The sequence below is a fragment of the Lemur catta genome, chromosome 11 (assembly GCF_020740605.2).
Source record: "Lemur catta isolate mLemCat1 chromosome 11, mLemCat1.pri, whole genome shotgun sequence".
Classification (NCBI taxonomy): domain Eukaryota; kingdom Metazoa; phylum Chordata; class Mammalia; order Primates; family Lemuridae; genus Lemur; species Lemur catta.
In genome coordinates, this window is record NC_059138.1 from 87,775,740 (window position 1) to 87,794,695 (window position 18,956).

Sequence of the window (18,956 nt, forward strand, 5' to 3'; positions counted from 1 at the left end):
TTTGTGAAGGGACAGACCCAGAATTAAATGAACAGAATAGAGTTCATAAATAGAACCACATAAACACAGTCAACAGATTTTTACAAAAGTAAAAAGGCAATTCAATAAAGAAAGGACAGTGTTTTTGAAACAGGATTAGATAAAAAACAAAAAAAAAGAAAGGACAGTGTTTCCAACAAATGGTGCTAGAACAATTGGACATCCATATACAAAACACCTAAACCTCACACCTTAAACAAAAATTAACTCAAAATAAATCATGGATCTAAATGCAAACTATAGGCCGGGCATGGTGGCTCACGCCTGTAATCCTAGCAATCTGGGAGGCCGAGGTAGGTGGATCACTTGAGGTCAGGAGTTCGAGACCAGCCTGAGCAAGAGCAAGACCCCGTCTCTACTAAAAATAGAAAGAAATTATCTGGCCAACTAAAAATATATATAGAAAAAATTAGCTGGGCATGGTGGTGCATGCCTGTTGTCCCAGCTACTTGGGAGGCTGAGGCAGGAAGATCGCTTGAGCCCAGGAGTTTGAGGTTGCTGTGAGCTAGGCTGACGCCACGGCACTCCAGCCCAGGCAACAGAGTGAGACTCTGTCTCAAAAATAAATAAATAAATAAATAAATGCAAACTATAAAACTACAGAAGAAAACAGAGAAAAATCATTGTAACTCAGGGTCATTTGGAGTCAGAGATACGATCCCAAAACCATGAGAAAAAACTGGTAAATTGAATAAACTGTTAAACTGGTAATTCATCAAAATTAAACACTGTATATTACTCTGAAATATACAGTGATAGAAGAATGAAAAGACAGTCTATACACTGGGAAAAAATATTTACCAATATCAGGCAATATATATAAAATATATATCATATTTAAATATATATTTACCAATATATAACTCGCACATAAAGAACTCTCAAAATTCAACAGTAAGAAAACCAACAACTTTTTAAAATGAGCAAAAAACTTGAATAGGCACTTCATCAGAGAAGATATACAGGTGGCAAATAAGCCTGTGAAAAGATGCTTGACGTTGTCAGACATTAGGGAAATGCAAATTAAAACCATAGTGAGCTACTGCTACATACCTACTAGAACAGCTAAAATAAGCAAATACTGAAAACACCAAGCACTGGCGAGGATACAGAGCCACTGGCTACTGCGAAATGTTTAACTTACATGGGTGGCTCGTAGTGCCACTGGACTGCAAAATGACAGAGGCACTCTGGACAACGATTTGGCTCTTCTTATAAACTTAAGCATATACTTACCATATTATCCCATAAATAATCCTATGTCTTGCTGTTTACCCAAGAGAAACAAATCAAATCCTTTTTACACAAAAACCTGTACCTGCACCTCTACAGTAGCTCTGTTCATAATCACCAAACCCTGGAAACATCCCCAGTGTTCAACAGCTGAACGGATAAACCGTGGAATCTCCCGGCACGGCAACCACGCAGCAACAAAGAGGGATACACTAGCCGTACACACGACAACCCACTAGAATCTCAACGGCATCACGCTGGGGGACAGAGGTCAGTCAAAAGGTTACATCTAGTTTGGTTCCATTTATGACACTCTAGAGAAAGCAAACTATAGGGACAGAGCACCAGATGAGTGGGTGAGGGGTGGGGAAGCATGTGACCTCATGCTGGGACAGCACTAGGGAAGATTCTGGGGTTGGACCTGGTGTGTCCAAATGGGAATGGATGCAGACGGACGAGTCTACACGTGAAAATTCATCAAACTGCACCCCAAAAGAGTCTGTTTTACTACATGTTCATTTTAAAAATATATTTTAATGTTTTTAAGTGGTGCGGGAGTCCTCCCCGGCCAAAGGGACTTTTGAGTCGAGGCCTGGAGGAGAGCAAACCGCAGATGGATGGTGGGGCAACAGCAAAGCCCCTGAGGCTGGAGCGTGCTGGGGGCAGGTGAGGAACGCAGAGGGGACCATGTGTACAGCCCACCTCACTGCTTCTGCCTCAGTGAGACGGGGAGGGAGTCGGCCACCCGGGGCCTGGGGCCCACCAAGAAGGAAAGCAGCCACACAGGCAGCAGCTGGGGCCAGTGGGGCTGGAGAGAAGGGAGCAGGGGCTGGCAGGGCAGGAAGAAATACCAGAGCCCTGGGGGCCACAGGAGGAGTTTGGGTTTGGAACCACCCGAGGGGAGGGTTCTGAGCAAGGAGTGGCAGGATATGACCTATTTTTAAAAATCTGTGCTGACAACAGGCCCTAAAGGTGGAAACAGAAAGCCTGGCTGCGGGCTTGCTGGAAGTTCTCTTCCTCACACTCCCTCCCGTCTTCTCCCTCTCTGGATGCCCACAGCGTACCCCTCAGCACCCCGGCGCAAGAACTGTAGCCTCCACCTCGCAGCTCAAACGCAGGGCAGGGACATGTGGTTCTCCTCCAAGCACTTGTGAGCAGGGTGCCCTGCAGGCTCACAGTAACTGCGACTGACGGATCAATCGCTGTGCACCAGGCAGAGCACTTGGCATTCGTGACTACGGGCTCCGCCACGGCTCCGTGCAGTGGGCACCGCTCAGACCCCCGTCCAGGGCAGGAACCTGAGGCATGGGGAGGCTGAGGGCTGACCCAGGGTCACACAGTGACAAGGCCAGCATGGAGGCTCCCACCTCGCAGGCGCCCACAGCTGATGGGGGCCGACAGCTCAGACACAACTGGCTTCCAGCAGAGCCAGGCCCCCGCAGGCGGGGTTTCTCCACCTGGGAGGGTGAAGACAGTGGGCAGCGGCACATCTTCTGCCTGGGGACACTCAGTGGCCAAGGCAGGGGCAGCCCCTCATTTCCTAAGAATGGAAGTTGGGGCCACAGGCAGGCTCAGGCATTTCTCTGCTCTGGGGGAAGGTACTCGAGGCCCAGGTGTCTGAAGATGTCTTCCTCTGAAGCCACGTGGAAAAATGTCTTCTGCAACAGAACAGGGGCTTCAGAGGCCCGGGAGCCATGCCCAGGGCCACCGCCACAGCACTGTGCAGGAGCCTAGCCAGGGCTGCTCCCCTGGAAGAGGCTGGAAGGGAGGCAGAGCCAGCCCCGAGGTGGGGTACACTCTCAAGGGCCAGGATCTGGGCATGGAGACCCAGATTTGGGTCCTGCGGGTTCTAGGCTGTAGAGGTCTGGGGCCATTTCAGATTGCGGCCCAGGGAGCAGGCTGTGGGGCTGTCTCCTGCCCTTAGTCCCCAGCAACATACCTGCTCTGGGTCAAACAGCCCGTGGCTATTCAGCCACAGCCCCTTCTCCTTCCGGCTGAAGCGGCGCAGCTCCCGCTGGAAAAGCTAGGGGGAAGCGACAGCCTCAGCAGGGCTGGCCCAGCCCTCAGCCCTGGCTGGCCCAGGGGTTCCCTCCCTACCTTGGAGCCAGTCCAGCCAAGCAGAGCAAAAGGGAACTGGCTGATGGGAGCCACCACCAAGTCCACCCTCACGGCCTTCCACGCCGGGCGGGGCCTTGGGGCCTCCCTGACAGAAGCCCCCGGGGGCTGTGGCAGGCGGAAAATGCAGAAACTCCTCTCGAAGGCATCCATGGTGTGGCTCTGCCGGGCAGGGTCCCCATAGTGGCTCTGCTGGTACTGGTCGTACAGGACAAGGCCCTGTGGGAAGAGGCAGGTGTGGCCAGGACTGCCACGTGGCGCAGGGGAGCCGCAGGCCGGGTGGCGGCAGCACCGGCCAGCGGTCACCCTTGGGCAGGAGAGCGGGCAGGCCCTCACCTGGTCCTGCAGGCAGCGCATCGCTCTGGGCAGCAGCCCCGCCTCCTGGCCCTCCTCGGGGTGGGTAATTAGGAAGTCCACGTCGTGGCCCTGCAACTTCCCCCTGAGGGGGCCGGTTTGACTCCCTGGCCCCGACACCAGGATAGGGCCCTCCCTCCAACCTCAGGCCACATTCCTTCCCGTGAGTGGAAAGGCCTGCCTCAGTGTCCCCAGGTCAGGTCCCGTCACTGGGGAGGGGTCTGGAGAAGAGCCAGAAGGGCACATCAGGTCCTCTTACCTCCGGAAGCCACCAGTCAGCGTGACAGTAGCCCCGGGCAGGGCCTGCTCCACGGCCGCCTCCACCAGCTGCCGCAGGGCCTCTACGTCGGGCCGCAGGACGGGGCTGCTCAGGTCCCGGTGGTGCTGGAGCCCTGCGGGCAGCACCGGCTCTCCTGACTCACCCGGCCTGGCCTCCGCCCCGCGGCCCGTGGCTGCAGGACTGCGAGAGGCCTCTAGGGCGGGCGAGCCTGGGGCAGGGAGCAGAATGAGATCCCGATCTAAGCACGACGCTCTCCCCTTTCCCCTTTTAAATATTAAACTTTTATTGAGATAACTGTAGATTCACATGCAACTGAAAGAATACCAGAGATTCCACGTGCCTTCCACCCAGCTCCCCCAAACGTTGCATCTTCCCAAACTACAGTCTGACCAAATATAAGGATACGATGTTGACCCAGTCACAACACAGACTATCCCTTTTACTGCTCGGTTTTCCCATTCATAAAAGGGGACTAAGGTGGGAAAAAGATGTGAAGGAAATGGCTCTGCCAAGTAGGAACAGCTCACTCTGGCCTACTTCTGTCCCCTCGCCTGTCAAAGAGGTATCATTCTACCTTCCACACAGTTAAGAGGTTTTTTTTGTTTTGAGATAGGGTGTCACTCTGTGGCCCAGGCTAGAGTGTAGTGGCATCAGCCTAGTTCACAGCAGCCTTGAACTCCTGAGGCTCAAGTGATCTTCCTGCCCTCAGCCTCCTGAGTAGCTGGTACTACAGGCATGTGCCAACATGCCTGGCTAATTGTTCTTATTTTTTGTAGAGATGGGGTCTCCCTATGTTGCCCAGGCTGGTCTCAAATTAGCCTCAAGCAATCCTCTCGTCTTGGCCTCACAAAAGTATTGGGGTTATAGGCGTGAGCCACTGCACCCAGCCAAAAAGAGGTTTAGATGTGAGGAACAGCAGCAGCTGGCACAGGGTGAGCTCTCAGCAGAGTGCTGGCCATTCCTCTCTACCTTTGTCATGGGGAGAAGCAACCAAATGGAACCAGCTCCGCAGGTCTCACTTCCTGTCAACTATACCAGGCAGCAGCCCCAGGGAAGATGCGCAGAGGCAGTGACCTGGCTGTGCCTGCTGGGCCGTGGGGGCTCCTTCAGCAGAGCCCTCAACCCACGGGAAGTCACCGAATACGGCTGGAGCGACCAGGTAGGCTATGTGAAGAGAACACCTGCCACTTGCCAGCTCTCGCGGAGGAGCTTACAAATTCCATGCTGTCATTTCTTCCCCATTTTACAGAGAACATAACAGACTCACAGAGGTTAAGTTTCAGGCTATGGGCCGGGTGCGGTGGCTCACGCCTATAATCCTAGCAACTGTGAGGCCGAGGCGGGTGGATTGTTTGAGCTCAGGAGTTTGAGACCAGCCTGAGCAAGAGTGAGACCCCGTCTCTACTAAAAATAGAAAGAAATTATATGGACAGCTAAAAAAAAATATATAGAAAACTTAGCTGGGCATGGTGGCGCATGCCTGTAGTCCCAGCTACTCGGGAGGCTGAGGCAGGAGGATAGCTTGAGCCCAGGAGTTTGAGGTTGCTGTGAGCTAGGCTGATGCCACGGCACTCTGGCCCGGGCAACAAAGTGAGACTCTGTTTCAAAAAAAAAAAAAAAGTTTCAGGCTATGGTCACTTACCTGGTAAATGGTAGACGGGACTCAAACCTGGGCCTAACGACTCTAAAGTTGATGATCTTTCCACTACACGGTGCCATCTCCCCCTGCAGGCCTCTGAGCACCAGGCACCACACTGGGAAGGTGTGCCCAAGGCTCAGACTGTCCCTGTCCCCTGGTCACAGTCTAACCAGGAGGCACTGACGTGAGCCCTGGGAATGTTATGGCAGTTGCTATGACCATTGTCATTCACTGAGAAAAAGCTACAACAGCTCCCTGACTCCACTGAGTAGAGACCCCAGGAAGACCACCAAACAAGGCTGCCCTTCCTGCCACCAAGCCCTCTGCACCAGCCCACACCCAGCTCTCTAGGGAATGGGCACATCCTGTGTGTCAGTGTGAGGGCTTTCAGGTCCAGGTTGCTTTGGGAAACCCAGGGCCCGGCCTCTCTGGAGGGCTCACCTACTTTCTGCTGTTGGGTCAGTCTCTGGGGCTGCTCTCGGAGGTCATCCAGGGTTCGCAGCCCTTCCTGGTACCAGCGGTCAGCGGTTCGCACACCGACCCCAAAGATCTGAGTGAAGAGCTGCACAGAGGAAGCGCAGCATGGTCGGGGCAGAGCTCTCACAGCAACGCAGAACACCGGCTCCGGGAGGGTGTGTCTTGGGCTGTGCCACCACAGTGCAGCCACAAGGACTCACCAGCACCCGGCAGGCACCACCCCCACTTGCAACCTGCCCAAGGCCACAGGGCAAGGATTCCGACTCAGGGCCTGGCTTGCCCTGCCCACCCTCCCAGGGAGTGAACCCACCTACACCCTGGCAGCAGCCCTAGGGGCAGCAAGTCAGGGGCTGGACTTGGGGGCTCTCCTGCCTGCTTGCCAGAAGACCTCAGCGAGCTGCCTCCCCGCAACTTGCACAGCTCTAGCCCATGATGCCAACATAACCAAAGTAGTCGTCCTGACAAAGCAGTACGAGGGGCCCTTAGGTCACTGGCAAAACCATGCTGCTCCCACCTAACAGCAGCTGCAGCTTGTTTCTGTGGTTCTTCTCCTTAACAAACAGCAAAAACAACGAGGAGTGACCAAACAAGACGGTGGTGCTAGCAGAAGAGCTAGAGAGGCTGGCTGGAGCCCTCACACGTCTCCCTGCACAGCCTTGCCACAAGCATGTCACTTGCCCCAGGTCCACCACAGTCCCTCCCCAGGAATTCTGGAACCGAGACTGAAGTCAGGCCCACCGGTGGCAGAGGCTGTAATTCCAGGGCACCTTCTGTGGCCATGTCTGTAACTGGAGGAGGAAGCTGGTGCAAGTGAGGGTGAAGCCACTGCAGGGAGGAGAAAGGGCGGCCTGCCGACACTCAGATCTGAGCCCAGGCCTCCTGCAGACTGGCTGCGGCCCTCCCTGCCGGGGCTTTGCTGGCCCAGCCTTTCCTTGATTCTCTGAACCAAGTATGAGGTGGGTCACTGCCACTTGCAACCAACAGAATCCCGACTAAAAAAATGAGGAAATTAATCCAATTATATTTTTAATAAAAAAAAGAAAATCTTTTAATTAGTAACATAATCTTCTGCCAGCCTGGATGTCTTCTGGGACTCTGGGTGTGAGGAGGAGGCAGGGCAGGGGAGTGGGGGAGAAGGTTTCCACCCCTCTCAGCACCTCCCCCTCCTCCGCAGGAAACCCTTGCTGGGGCTGGAGCTGCTGGGGAAGCCAATCACTAACCCCCTCAACTTCGAGGGTGTGTCACCCCAGTCCCACACTCACTGTGGTGATCCTGCTCATCTAGCCCCTGTCCCCACCAGTGGCCCCTGCCTTGTTCTCTGCCCATTTTTTTTTTTCTTCTTGAGACAAGGTCTTGCTCTGTCACCCAGGCTGGAGTGCAGTGGTGCTCGAAGCTCACTGCAGCCTCAGACTCCTGGGCTCAAGCGCTTGATCCTCCTGCTTTGGCCTCCCAAAGCCCTGGAATTAAAGGCACGAGCCATCGCGCCCAGCCATGCTCTTGCCCATTTGAGCCCATCTATCCTTCACACATGACTGGAGTCCCCCTCTTCGAAGCCCTGTCAATCCTGACAACATTCTGTGACCTCCCACTGCACCAACAGCCCCACCCTCCCAGGAAGCCACACTTCACCGACGCTTATGCAAACGGCCAGCACTGCGACAGTCGCCAGCTACCAAACCACATGGCAGGCGGTGTCAGAGCAGCCACAACCTAGGCATCCAAAAGAGCCTGGGCTGGTGTTTCCCTGTAAGATTGGGAGCGAGGGGGAACAGAGGGAAAGTGTGCCATGGAGACAGGCAGACTGACAACACTGAGACGTGAGCACGCAAGATCCTGCAGCCAGCCACGCAAGGGCATGAAGCCCCTCGCACTCACTGGCACCGAAGAAAAGGTTACATTTTGTTAATTGTGCTCTGTTTAAGATGTCATATACTGTAATATACTTGAAAATATTCCACCAAAAATAGTCAAATAAAAAAAATGACAGCGCTCAGCGATCTACATAATTCCATGCTCAAAACAAGTTTCTCCCTCGCCTGTCTCCACTTGGCTGCCTTGTGGATATCAGGTGTCAGCTTAACTGCTGCTTCCTTGGCGAGACCTTCCCTGACCCCTGTGATGGGTCAGCTGCCCCCACATGCCCCCCATATGTGGCATGAACTGTGCTGCCATGGCCCCCGCTGGGGTCCCCGCCCTGCCCCTCGCACCTTCATGGTCTGGTATCTCTCGGAACGCCGGACTCTCTCCACCTCCTCACACACTCCGTGCTCCAGCAGCTCCTGCGGGAGGGAACAAGGCGGAACTCTAAGCCTGAGGGTGTGGAGAGAAAGAGGTGCAGGGAGTGAGGGTCGGGGCTGGGGGCCCAAGGACCGGGGCAATCCTCCCAACACCCTGCAGAGAGAGCTTTGTGGGGTCAGCACCTGGCGGGACTTGGAAATGAAGACTGTGCCCAGGGAGGTGACCAAAGCTGCTGTCACACAGCTGGGGGTAAGGGCTCCAGCCTCAATGCCCCTCGGGCCCCAGGTAACATGGACCATCTCTCAGAGGGATAACAGGTCCCAAGATGTAGCAACACTTTCTTTTCAAAATGTGTGTGAACTCAATATGACTTCATTCCAGAGCATCTTGTGTCACTATGTATTCTCTCGATGAAAGTGCACAAAAGGACAACTCAACATGTTGGGCCCTCAAAAAGGGATGCTCATGCTCAGGGTGCTCTCTTCTACTGTCCTGGGCAGTTTGGGACAATGACAACAATGCCAGCCCCAGCCCTGCCAGGCCCCCTGCAGCACCCTTCATTGAATCCTCCCAGCCACCTGAGGCAGGTGGATGATTTACACAAGAAGAGTCTGAGTGCAGAGGGTGGCCCGCTGTGGCCTTGGAGCAGCAGCTACACCATGGCTGTGTGACCCCACAGCGCCCTCTGCTGTCCTCCCAGGCCCCTGCACCCCGCCCACTCGCCCAGCTGTGTGGCCAGCACCTACCTGCACAACCCTGGAGGAATGTTCTCCAAAGTGGGGCAGCCCCCGCAGCTGGCTGAGAGCTATGACAGGTCTGGGGAGGGCCCTGAGCACCGATGCCGCCCTCTGGAAGGTGAGGCAGCGGCCCTCACTGCCTTCGAAGCCCGCCGCCTCTGCCAGTGTCTCCAGAGCCTCCTGCAGGGAGGGGCTCTTGGTAAGGGGCAGGGTGGGCAGGGTGCCCCACTCCAACCGGCCAGCTACCACTCATGTGTACCCGCATCCCCAACCCCCAGGGCTGGCCCCAGGCTCACAGAAGCGGCTCACCGTGAGGCTGATGTTATGGTGTATGAGGGGCGTGGGGCGCTGGCAGGCATAGGCTGGCATCCATGCTGGGCTTGGGGGCCCCTTTCTGGGTTCTGCCACCTGGGGATGGGCAATGTACAGGCCACGATGAGGCTACAAGGCCCACAGGAGAGCCAGACCACACCTGGAGCCTTGTCTGTCCTGGGGCATTCAACTCAGGTCCTCTGGGGATCACAGGACAGAGGTGGGAAACAAAACTCCAGAGGCATGGGGCAGAGGGAGGCGCTGGCCTGCAGGACAGGGGAGGACAGGGCTCCTCAGGCCAGAGTAGCAGCAGTGACATCTGCCAGTCCTGGTGGGGCACTTCTCCTGTTGCTGCACATGCTGCATGTGCTCCATCTCCCCAAATCCTCACAACCAAGTGGGCTGGGGACACTGAGGCCTCAGAGGCCAGGGAGCTTGCCCCCCGTCTCATGGCTCGGAGGCAGAGTGAGGATTCAAACACAGGCAGCCTGTGAGCCCACACCTGTCATAGGCCATGAACCTCACAGCATCCTGACGGGCTCTTGACGACCCACAGGTCATCCCACTTGGGGTTGCAGTGTCACCTACTTGGTGAAGAAGAAAGGCCTGAAGAAGCTTATAATAAGCGGATACCAAGAAAATTTGTGCCAGTGGTAAGAACAGAATCTGGGATGGCCTTGCCCCCCAGACCCTGCTACGGTCCCTCTACTGGCTTCTCAGGGCCTACTGGTAGTCTGGGCACAGCCCTCACTGCCCACCTCCTCCGAAGAGCACTGAGGCACTGCTGCCATGTCACCTGTTGCAGGGGCTTTCTCTGTGGCTCCAACTCTAATCCTCCACCAGGCTCACCTCTAGGCGGTGCCGGCACTCCACGGGTACAGGCTGCCCAGCTGCCAGGCTCTCTGTGAACCAGCTTATGTCCAGCAGAGCTGCAGGGGTGCATCCTAGGGGTGCAGCCACTGCTCTGCGCTCCTGCCAACAAACAGCCTCCTCCGCTGAGGTCTGCTCCATCACAATATGTGTCACCTCGGAGCTGGACAGAGGGGTGGGGAGGAGAGTGAGGCCCAGAACCCTTCCTGTTTGGCTCCATACCTCCAAGCCTTTGCTCTTGCTGTCCCCTCTGCATGGTGAGTGCCCATTCATCCTGCAAATGTCACCTCCTCCAGGAAGCCTTCCCAGCCCCTTCTCCTGGTGGAGAAACACCTCTACCATGCCAGTGTCCTCGGAACTGTAGTTCTTTACTCTAGCTATGCTCACAAGCCCATCCCGATTTTCTGTTGTCTGTCTCCCTCTCCACCTCAGGCAAAGGAATTCCTTCACAGCCAGGACCAGGTGTTCTTCATCTAAGTGTTGAGGTTTAAGCACAGATGCTGGAGCTTGACTGCTTAGTTCTGAATCCCAGCTCTGCCACATACTTGCTTCATGCTCTTGGGAAAGTCACACCTCTATACTTTGATTTCCCTGTCTGTAAAGCAGAGATAATAACGTACCTAACTTGCAGGCTTGTTGTGCAAATGAGATAGTGCTCCCTACATTCTAAGCTGCTATCATCATCCTCTCCTGAGTGGGTTTGGTGCACTAATGATTTCTGAGAATGGCCCCCCCCCCCAAAAAAAAGCTGCAGGGGGACACTGGCCTCTAGTTCGTTTGCTCTCAACCTCAAAATTATGGAAACTCTCAGATCTCTTACTCTGGGCATTGTCTCTGTAGTTGCCAGTTTTTGCTCCTTTTGGTCTCCTCCCTACAGGAGAGCCTCACTCAGGTGACTTCCTCAGGCCTGAGGACAGGGGAAACCGCAAGGTCAGCGCCTCCTGAGAAGTCATTCTGGCTCACAGGGTGAGGTGGGACTTACCCAAAGCAGAAGGGCTGTTAGCAACTACTAGCACTTACTAATTACCCCTGACCCCCGCGCATGGCTCTTTAAAAGCCCCTGGTTTTGATTCTCACTGTGATCCTGCACAACACTCCTGGCCCTAATTAGTAGCTCCCTCTCCAGAAGAGGAAATCCAGGCTCAAGGTAAAGTCACACGACCACAAAGTGCCAGAACTAAAACCGCAGGTGCCGCTGTGGCTGTCGGCTGAATGGGAATCATTTCCGATTTACAGCCTCAACATCTCCCACTGCCAAGAGGACTCACGGGCCAGGCGAAAATAAAGCGGCTGGCCTCAGGTCATCATCCCCACTAGGTCATCTCCTGCGGTTCTGAACTCTGAACACAGGCCTCCCACGCCCGCGGCGGGGCTGCCCACTGAAGCCCTTGGCCGCGCCGCCCCGTACCTGCAGGCTTCGAGGACGCGGAAGCCTTTGGAGCGCGCCAGGCGAGTGAGGAAGGCCCGGCGGCTGCGACCCATGCGCCGCTCGACCAAGTAGATGGCAACGCCAGGGAAGCGCGTCGAGGGCGGCGCGGAGGAGGCGGCAGCGCCGCCAGGGGACCGGACCCGCATTCGCCGCCGTTGGGGGAGCATCGGGACTACAGCAGAGCGAAGGCGGAATGAAAGCAGGCGGAAGCCGGAAGGAAGGCGGGAGGAAGCCGGAAGGAGGCTGGCAGAAGAATGCTGGAAGAGGAAGTGGAGTGCGGCTGCACGCTAGGCCCCGCCCTATGCAAATGAGGCCTCTCCGAGGGATTCGCCCCTACGGCCGATCGGAGCGTTGGGGAGGTTCCGGGCTCCTACGGGATTGGGTGTCCTGGCCTCTTCGGAAGCCCCGCCTCTATGTAAATAATGTAGGACACGCCTTCCATTTAAATTACCCTCGCGGAAGCGCTGTTGGGCCCGCGGAAATCCAAGCCTGCTGGTCTCCGGCGGCCCCGGGGAGAGAGAGGGCGGCATGGGGGTGATTCGAAGTCCTCAGCCGGCGGGGTGGACTTCGACCTCGGCCTGGGCGGGGATGGGTGGGCTTCGTCCTCGGCGCGGGGACTGGACCTGGGGCTGAGCCGGACGGCTTGGGAAGGACGCATGTGGGCTCTCCCCCGTCCCTCTGCGCTCGGGATGGTCACAGGAAGCCCGCGGGCGCGGGGACCCGTGGTCCGCGGAGCGGGACAGACACGCGAGTTTCGAATGCACTGGTGGAGCGGTCGCTTCAGCCACACGGGGAAGGTTTTCCAGCCCAGTGGCTTTGGGACAACTGGCTGGCCATTTGGAAAAATAGAAGTTGGCGCCCTCCCTTACTCCTTAACACCAAAATAAATTCCAGATGGATCAAACATTTAAATCTAAAAAAGGAACCAAAAACTTACTGGAAAAAAGTCAATGAATGCTTTGAAGATTTAAGTATCACAATAAACTTGGAAACACTAAAGGAAAAGAATGATAAGCTGGACTACACACAAATTGAAATATGTTTAGAAATTAAAGTCAAAAGACAAACTGGGATAAAGTGTGACGTATTTTGGAATTAAAACTAATTCTCGTAATCATAAAATTGTCCAGAGATAAATAAGAAAAAAACATTGATCTAATAGAAAAATTGGCAAGGAAACTTCTGTAGGTGATTCTCAGAAGAAATCCTAGTCAATCCATTTATGGCCAGAGGACCCCAACCTGTCCAGTCATTAGAGAAGAGCAAATTTAAATGAGACTATCTTCAGCTGTTGAATTAAACATTTAAAAAGTTGAACGTGTATGTTGAAAGTGTGAGGGAATTAGCAATCTGTAAGGAGGGACTTTTTGGAAGCCAATTTGGCAATTGTAGCCAACAAAATGGAAACAAAATCATACACATTGATCTAGCAATTCCTTTTCCAAGTGAGATTGCACTGAATGTATGGATTGGGAAGAACTGATGCCTTGATGATACGGAGTCTTTTGTCGATCTGTCTCATTTGGATATGCTACATTAATGGGATCTCTGTCACAGCGGTGTCGCCCTGCTCAGTCTAACTGATGGGCCAAGCCAGATCAGATGTGACCTCCTTTCTCATAGCTTTCATCACAGCTCCATGGTCTGTCCTTCCTCACTCTAGAGCCCCATACTCTCTGGGTACCTATCCTCTTCTCCTCTTGTCCTTTCCCACCGTCTTCAGTGGGCCCAGGGCTGAGAGGAGGGATGCAGGCAGCCAGCCCAGCCATCCTCTTGACCTCCTGCACCTTCGCACAACCTCCCGACCACCCATCCACCCCTCTAGGCCTTTAGGGCTTCCTGGGTCTCATGACCCCACAAAGAAGCCAGGAGACCAGTGTGTGGTCCCTCTCTCCCTACCATCTCCTCGTGCCAGAAGGGACAGCAGAGGTAGGGAGCGCCCAGAGTTAGAGCCTATGTTCTTCATCTGTGAGCGCTCCTCAGGGAGTAGCTCTGCCTGAATGGCACCTCTAGCTGTCTATTCCCTAAAACCATTTCCTTTCCCCTTAATGTTCCTCTCTCTCTGGCCAGGGTTTCTGGGCTCCTCTTTCCCCTTGGAGCCCTCATTCTCTCCTGGGAAGGCAGAAGTAGCTTTTAATGACCCATCAGACATGAATACTTAATACACGGGGCAGCTGTGCAAATATATTTGTGCAAGGAATTTCATCAAGTGACACTGGAAGAAATTGCCTGGCTTAGAAATCTGGGTGGTTGCTGCAAAGTGTCTGTGAAGACCCCATGGGGCCAAGGGAGTCATCAGGAAGATTGGCCAGACGGGATTGATGTGGCTGTGGTGGGTAGTGATGAGAGAGGAGCTTGCCTCCTCTGCAGACGAAGGTGTGCTTTGGGGAGAGGTGGCCTGCCAAGCGGGGAGGGGAAGTTAGGAACACAATTTTCTTGTGAGCATCTGCTCTGAGTGCACTGTGAGCGTGGTATGTGTGGTGTGTGTGGGAGTCCAGGGTGTGTCCTGGGAGAATGAGCAGAATAAAGGGCTTGGTCTGCAACTGGGTCAGGGGTGGTCACCTCTGGAGGACCTGGAGGGATGTTCCTCCTGGAGGATGTGGAGGGGACAGTGTCCTCGCAGGAGGACTGGGGTGTGGCACAGGGGGAGATATGCTAGGGCTGAGAGTATTCCTGGGGCTGGAGGTGGCTTTTGCAGCAGGCCTGGCAGCAGGAGGCAGAGCCCCTGCGACAAGTGAGGACTTGGGTGTGCCCAGGAGGCACCTGGAAGGAGTTACTGAATGTAGACTTTTAGGTTATCTCCAGCACATTTGGAAACTGTCTTTGGGTTTCCATCCTCACTGTCCTGTGGTCTGTAGTGATCACTGTGGAGGCAATAAGGAGTGGGTCTGGGGACGGAGGGGGCTGCCACAAGGGCAGCGATGGCCAACACCCCAGGCCCAGACCATCAGAATTGGCCGGCAGCAGTGAGGTAGCTCCCCTCTCCTGTGTACAATAGAGCAGGGTGCACCCAAAAGCTCCGAATAATACTGATTCCTGGGCCCCTCCCCACAGAGTCTGATTTAATTGGCCTGAGTATGGCCTAGGCATTGGCATTGGCATTTTTTATTTTTTATCTTTCATAATTATTCTTTATTTTTCTTTGCAGCTTCAGCTCAAAGGAGGCATCAACATTTTTAAAGCTGATGAGACCAGAGGGCTGTGTATATAATGTGAAGTTGTTTTTGTAAAAACATGTTTTCATATATATGATATGCATGGAAAATACAGTAGCAACATGGCTAAGAAGATGTTTGCTGTGGTTAGTGGAATTGTAAATCCTTTAACATTTTTTCATTCTGTTTGTACTTTCTAAAATTTCTGCAAAGGGCATAGATTACTTGGAAGGAAGGGAAGGAGGGAGGGGAAACAAGTTTCCATTCTCATTTTGTGGATGAGGAGCCTCTGAGTGGCAGTGTCAAGACACACACTTAGCCTCCTGGCTCGGAGTCCAGAGATTGTCTTTGGAGATGTCCCAGATGCCTGCTCTGCCTGCTCCACGTGGTCCCCCAGTCCCCCAGGGGTGCTGTGAGACAGTGCAGGGCGAAGGCAGGCCTGGCAGCAGTGGGCAGGGCCCAGGCATAGATGGGTGGGTGGGGTGCTCCTCCCCCCTCCCTGGACCCCCAGGCTACTGTCAGGAAGTAGAGACCTCAGCCCTCTGTTTTGAGTGGGCTGTTCCAATAAACTCGGCTCAGGGGTTCCCGGAAGTCCAGGTCCCCAGCCCCTGCTCCCTCCTTTCAGACCGCCTCCCAAGAAGTCAGAGAGGCTACACAAACAACCTCCCCGCTGGGCCGTTTCTGCCACCCTCTCCCCTGTCTCGGACCATGGCTATGCCTGCCCATCCCTCACTTATGTTTTGAATTATTTCTGCCCAGATGTATGAGTTTGCATTTTTCCAAGATGAATCTCATCCAGCTTATTTCCTGTTCCCACTTCCAGCTAGGAGAGGGCCCTGGGGGTGAGTCTTCTGTATCCCCAACATTCCCAAAACCTCCCTGTGGCAGACCCACCTCCCTTGAACTTCACTTTGGTGTTTCCACCTGTGCTTGGCCTGTCGGGAGGCCTGTGGGGCCGGGACTCTGCCCTGGCTCTGGGGCCCTCCCCCTTCTTGGTTACTCCCTCCCCCGGCGCTGGCCAGCAGCACTGGGGAGCGCGTGCAGCCAAACTGCTGATGCCGCTGGACTCCAGCTCCCAAGGCCTGCTGGCCCGAGCAGTGCTGGCCCTGGGCCTCCCCTGAGCTCTTGTGTCTGTCGCGTTGCTGTGGGTGCGGGGAGCCTGGTATATTCCTATCCTGTGACTGCTATAGCAATTTAGCACAAACTAGGCAGCTTAAAACAATAGAAATGTATTGTCAGTTCTGGAGGCCAGAAGTCCAAAATCCAGGTGGCAGCAGAGCCACACTCCCTCCCTAGAGGAGGATCCTTCCTGGCCTCTTCCAGCTTCTGGTGGCTTCTGCCCCCTACCCCCTCCACCCCTGCTTGCAATGGCCACCTTCTGTCTGGGTTTCCGGTGTCCTAGTCTTAAAAAGACACTAGTCATTGGATTTCAGCCCACCCTAACTCAGGATGATATTATCTCAAGATTCTTAAATACATCTGCAAAGGCCCTTATGCCAAATAAGGTCACATTCTGAGGTTCTGCGTAGACATGAATTTTGGGGGCTACCATTTAACCCACTACTCCTGGGCCCGACTTTGCTCTGGGCTCACCTCTGGATTCTGTGACTGGAGCAAGTGGCAGCTTTTCTTTATCTGTACAGATCCGTCAGAGCTGCAGGATTTGGATTTTTGACAGTAGATGTGCTAGTGTTGGGGACGTGGCTTGCCCAGGGTCTGGCTGGTTATGTAACAAAAAGAAATGCTTGGCTGGGCGTGGTGGCTCATGCCTGTAATCCCAGCACTCTGGGAGGCCGAGGCAGGCGGATCGTTTGAGCTCAGGAGTTTGAGACCAGCCTGAGCAAGAGCGAGACCCCATCTCTACTAAAAATAGAAAGAAATTAGCTGGACAACTAAAAATATATAGAAAAAATTAGCTGGGCATGGTGGCGCATGCCTGTAGTCCCAGCTACTTGGGAGGCTGAGGCAGGAGGATCACTTGAGCCCAGGAGTTTGAGGTTGCTGTGAGCTAGACTGATGCCACGGCACTCTAGCCCGGGCAACAGAGCGAGACTGTATCTCAAAAAAATAAATAAATAAAATAAGATAAAAAATAAAAAGACATAATAAACTAAACTTTTGATTTGAAATCGGACATTTCCTAGTTAATGACCTAATATTTTTATTCCTTTCTGATTGTATGGGGTTGGCACTACTGTCATTTCCCCCATTTTACAGACAGGGAAACTGAGGTTTGGAGCTAAAATCATGTTTCCAAAGTTGCCATGCTCATAAGAGGCAGAACTATGATTTCAACACTGGCTGTCAAACCTCAGAGGAGGACTACTATATCATTGCTGATTTTTTTTTTTTAAGAGACTACGTCTTTTCTGCCACCCAGGCTGGAGCACAGTGGCAAGATCATCGTGGTCATTGTAACCTCAAACTCCTAGTCTCATGAGATCGTCCTGCCTCAGCCTCTCAAATAGCTGGGACTACCTGGCTAATTTTTAATTTTGTTTTTGTAGAGGTAGGGTCTTGCTATATTGCCCAGGCTGGTCTCAAACTCCTGGTCTCAAGTGATCCTCCTGCCTTGGCCTCCCAAAGTGCTGGGATTATAGGAATGAGCCTGGTGCATATCACTGCTGTTTTAAGCCATTCCATTTTGGGGTGGTTTGTTGTGCAGCAATAGATCACTGAAACAATGGTGAGAAGTGCCGAGTGCCATGGGTAAAGTCAGGCAAGGGAAGGGAGAGTGCCCAGGGCTCACTAAGAAGATGACATTTGAGCAGTGACTTCATGGAGCATGGCCCTTCTTCTGTCCTCTTGAAGGTGTTGCTTGGCTTGTGTCCCAGTTATTCAAGTCACTTAACCAACCCAAACCCCACTTTCCTCATTTGTAAAACAAAAATAATGAGGCTACTGCAAAGGGCTGATGTGCAAACTCAATGTGAACTGACAGATGCCAGATTGCACCCTCTCTGCCACCTGGACATTTCTTGGTTACTCCTGGTGGCTCTGCAGCCAGACCTGGATGGCTGGGCAGGTGCCCAAGTATACAGGTGACCTTGAGGACCAGATGTTCCAGCCCCAACCTCCCCTCCTGGTGCCCTGGGAAATCTTGGAAAAAGGAAGAAGGACCCCCCATGATTACAGTGGAATGGGGTGCTCAAAATGGAAATGAAACCACTCAAGGAAAAATTAAGTTGCATTTTTGGCATTCTGACTTTTTGGACTGAAATCACACCCACAACAAATATAATAGCTTCACTTAAGTTGAAAATATTTAGCACAGAACGCAACCAGCAAAATCCAGATCTTAGGAAACTCCAAAGGACAAATAACCTAGTTTCAACAGATAAATTGTAGGAACAAAAGAGAGAGAAAGAGGGAGAGCCTGTAGGCCAAAGCAGATGTAAGAGATTTAAGACCAATTGCAGCACATAGGCCTTACATGGCTCCTGATTCAAACAAATAAACAACTGTATGAAGCCATTGGGGAAGTGTGCACTCTGAGTGGGTACTGGACATTAAGGAATTGTGGTTGAGATTTCCAAGAATGATAAGTTATGAGAGAGAGAGAGAGAGTCCTTCTTTTTAGAAATGCACAATAAAGTATTTCCTGGAGAAATCATATGATGTCTGGGATTTGCTTCAAAATTATCTTGGGGTGGAGGCAAGGGTGGAACACAGATGAAACAAGATGGGCCATGAGTTGACTGTAGGAGCCCGTAGTTCAGTGTGTCATCTCTCTGCTTTTGCACATTTGAAATTTCAATAAAGTGTTAAGTATGTGCACATGTGCATAATGAGGGACAGCCTTGCCCTGTGCTCTCTGCCAGACTGTTCTAAGCACTTTACATGTGTCAACTCTTTGATGTCGTAGACTCCCCTGTCAGGGGGGTGACATCGATGTCCCCATCTTGCAGGGGAGGAGATGGAGACACAGAGAGGGCAAGCAACTTGCCCGAGCTGGCACAGCTGGTGAGCTGCAGTGTTGGGATGTGAACCCAGGCCACCTGGCTCCAGGATGCTTCTCTTGGTCTCTGCTTCCAAAAATGTCTGGAAGATTATGTAACAAACTGTTATTGTTCTCTCT

General features: G+C 53.3%; 1 protein-coding gene across 5 annotated transcripts; it reads right to left on the reverse strand.

Moving 5' to 3' along the window:
• Positions 1-1,786: 1,786 nt before the first annotated feature.
• On the reverse strand, positions 1,787-12,012 carry POLM (DNA polymerase mu). Of its 5 annotated transcripts, none has more exons than XM_045564768.1 (11): positions 11,703-12,012; positions 10,274-10,457; positions 9,422-9,520; positions 9,122-9,292; positions 8,345-8,416; positions 6,102-6,222; positions 4,001-4,133; positions 3,724-3,826; positions 3,370-3,606; positions 3,212-3,295; positions 1,787-2,930 (listed from the first exon to the last, which is right to left on the reverse strand). In XM_045564768.1, the coding sequence occupies exons 1-11, from the start codon at positions 11,888-11,890 to the stop codon at positions 2,844-2,846; spliced, it is 1,479 nt and encodes a 492-aa protein (XP_045420724.1). In that variant the 5' UTR covers positions 11,891-12,012; the 3' UTR covers positions 1,787-2,843. The 5 variants fall into 5 exon arrangements, 4 of the variants coding, with proteins under 4 accessions (XP_045420724.1, XP_045420722.1, XP_045420723.1 ...); XM_045564766.1 differs by having other exon boundaries at positions 4,001-4,229; XM_045564767.1 differs by lacking the exon at positions 11,703-12,012 and adding an exon at positions 10,722-10,857 and having other exon boundaries at positions 4,001-4,229.
• Between the last annotated feature and the right edge of the window lie 6,944 nt (positions 12,013-18,956).